General features: G+C 47.0%; 1 protein-coding gene across 3 annotated transcripts in view; it reads left to right on the top strand.

The window, feature by feature from the left end:
- The window catches only part of LOC113807665 (transcriptional regulator ATRX homolog), an 18,291-nt gene that overhangs the window by 15,487 nt on the left and 304 nt on the right, over window positions 1–2,500 (top strand). For all 3 annotated transcript variants that reach the window (XM_027358976.2, XM_027358977.2, XM_027358979.2), the window contains exons 2-3: window positions 1–858; window positions 2,382–2,500. The exon at window positions 1–858 is cut by the window's left edge and continues 274 nt beyond it; the exon at window positions 2,382–2,500 is cut by the window's right edge and continues 304 nt beyond it. In XM_027358976.2, coding sequence (XP_027214777.2) covers window positions 1–858; window positions 2,382–2,500 — 977 coding nt within the window. The remainder of the gene's footprint in view (window positions 859–2,381) is intronic.

Genomic DNA, 2,500 nt, shown 5'->3' on the forward strand with positions numbered 1-2,500 from the left:
GGACCGCCCGTCACGCCCACACGCAGGAGGAGGAACATCCCTACAAATGCTTCTCAGTCAGGCTTGTCTCCCTCCTCGAAGGAAACCCGCTCGCCGCAGAGGGTCGCTGTTGGTCGCTCGAGAAGCTTCAGGGCCAAAAAGGGACACGACTATGAGAACGTTTCGCTGCGGAGAAATTCCATCGTCGGGCTGCAGGTGCTGAAGATCTTAGCTGAGCGGGAGTCTAGTAACAGCGGCGAAGGCGAAGTTTCTAGCGTCTGTCAAGTCCTGGAACAATTCAACAAGATGAATTTGGTGCAGGATAAAACGAAACAGACCGTCAGCGAAGAAAATAAACGCAAAGTCGAGGCCTCAAAAACGAACCAAGACAACAGTGTTTCTCAAAACAAGTCAGTCCTTGAGAAGGACAAAAATAGTGATAAGGACCACGAACCAGCGCAGACGTCTGAGTCGTCGGGGGAAAAGCCCCTGAATTCAGAAGCGCCCCCGCAGAAGATAGAAGATGCCTGCAAGAAGTGTGCGAACAATAAAACCTCCCCCGACACGACGCAAAATGAGGACTCCGATCTTCAGCCCTGCAAAAAGCACAGGCAAGACAAACGCAAAAAACTTTTACGACTCCTACGCTTGCTCTTAGGTCTCAGCTGGAAGAGGAAACCCAGGAAAGAAGACAAACAGTTCTTGATCACAGAGGAAGTCACTCAGGAGGAAGACAGTAGTCGTGGAACCGTTTTCAAGAAGCCTAAATTGTCCAAGAAAGTGTCGTTCAGAACCAAGCACTGCATAGACGACCAGGCGGCGGGGTCCAGGGGCGAGCCGTCGTTTCTGGTGTCGAAGAAGAGGAGGCCCAGGAAGAAGGTAGTTGGCTATATTTTGTTTTGTTTTGGTGCATGACTTGCTACATTTCTAGACCTCATTCTGTTGTCTCGGGTGAGTCATGAACAATAAACACATGCTAAATGTTAGTGCAGACACATATGTGTGATCTTACTTTAAGATTTTACACACACACACACACACAAAAAAAAAAAAAAAAAAAAAAAAATCATGACAAATAGGAAGGTTTGGACCCAAATGGCAAAGTAAATTGCATTACGACTTGTGGCCGAATGCGAGTCATACTAAGCATTCGCTTTCTTTAGCAACATCCACTACTCGTTCTTACTAGACTGAATGCGATTAAGTAAATCATAAGGTCTCTGTACCACTGATTCTCTTAGCCCCTTAGTACTAGTAAGTGACGAAGAGGCTGTTTTTGGTCTAATTCTAATTTTCTGAAGTAAACTGTATCAAGTGATTTATTGATAGTCTCTGTTATGCACACAAACGCAAATATGTTTAAACACACACACACACACACACACACACACACACACACACACACACACACACACACACACACACACACACACACACACACACACACACACACACACACACACACACACACACACATAACCCAACAACAAACACGCACATATCTTTCTCATATTCTCATATGGCGAAGTATTTGTGCATGCGAGTTTGCATTTGGCCGTTCAACCCATGACCCCAGGGTAAAATCACAACCCAGCTGGATGCCCGCCACGGCACAGCGCAGAACACAGCCAGGGGGATCGGCAACATCCAAGGCAGGCGGCCGGGTGCTCGGGGCCCAAGAGCGCTAATGCGGCGTTGATCAGGCAGCAAGTGCGGCGAATTAAGTGAACTGTTCCTTGTCCTGTAGTGTCTCCAGCACACAACAATAAGCCGCCTCGAGTTCTGAGGTTTATTGCGTGTGTCCGAGCGCTTGCTATTGTTTTTGTTTTTGAATGTAGGATTGTTATTTACAATGATTTCCCTTATAGTCACCAGTAGATGCGGGTATTTACTTAGGTTAGGCATGGAAGGGTGTATTTCGAGTAAATGCTGCCGTCTTTTCTCATAGGTCATGGCGTCACACGTGCTGGCTTACGTAGGTTAATAGCGAATGTTGCATACCGAAAGTCTGCAGGCTGAACAGTGCTGATGCTGTAATGCTATACCACCTGAAAGATGATGATTTACCAGTAATAGAATAATTGATTTAGCATATTTGACCACCTCTCGGTAAATATTTGACATTTCCAGCTGTGACCTTTGACTTTATCTGAATGAACGAACTTACACACACGCGCGCATGCACGCACACGCATTTGCACACATCACACACACGCACACGCAAATACATTGTACACACTACACACATATACAAACAATAACTATCCCAAATCCCCATTTTTTCGACAGAACAACCACAACCCAATGTCCGTTTTCCTCGACAGGACAAACACAACCCAATTCCCGTTTTCTTCGATAGGTCCACGAAGCAAACACAACCTAATTCCCATTTTCCCCGACAGAACATGCGTCGCGCCAGTCGTCGGATGAAGAAGTCCCTCGGCCGCGGCTGTCGGTACATCGGGCACGGCCTGGCTAACATGACCTCCATGATACCCGAGGCCTCGTACATGGGCCCCAT

Source organism: Penaeus vannamei, chromosome 15 (assembly GCF_042767895.1).
Source record: "Penaeus vannamei isolate JL-2024 chromosome 15, ASM4276789v1, whole genome shotgun sequence".
Taxonomy (NCBI): Eukaryota; Metazoa; Arthropoda; class Malacostraca; order Decapoda; family Penaeidae; genus Penaeus; species Penaeus vannamei.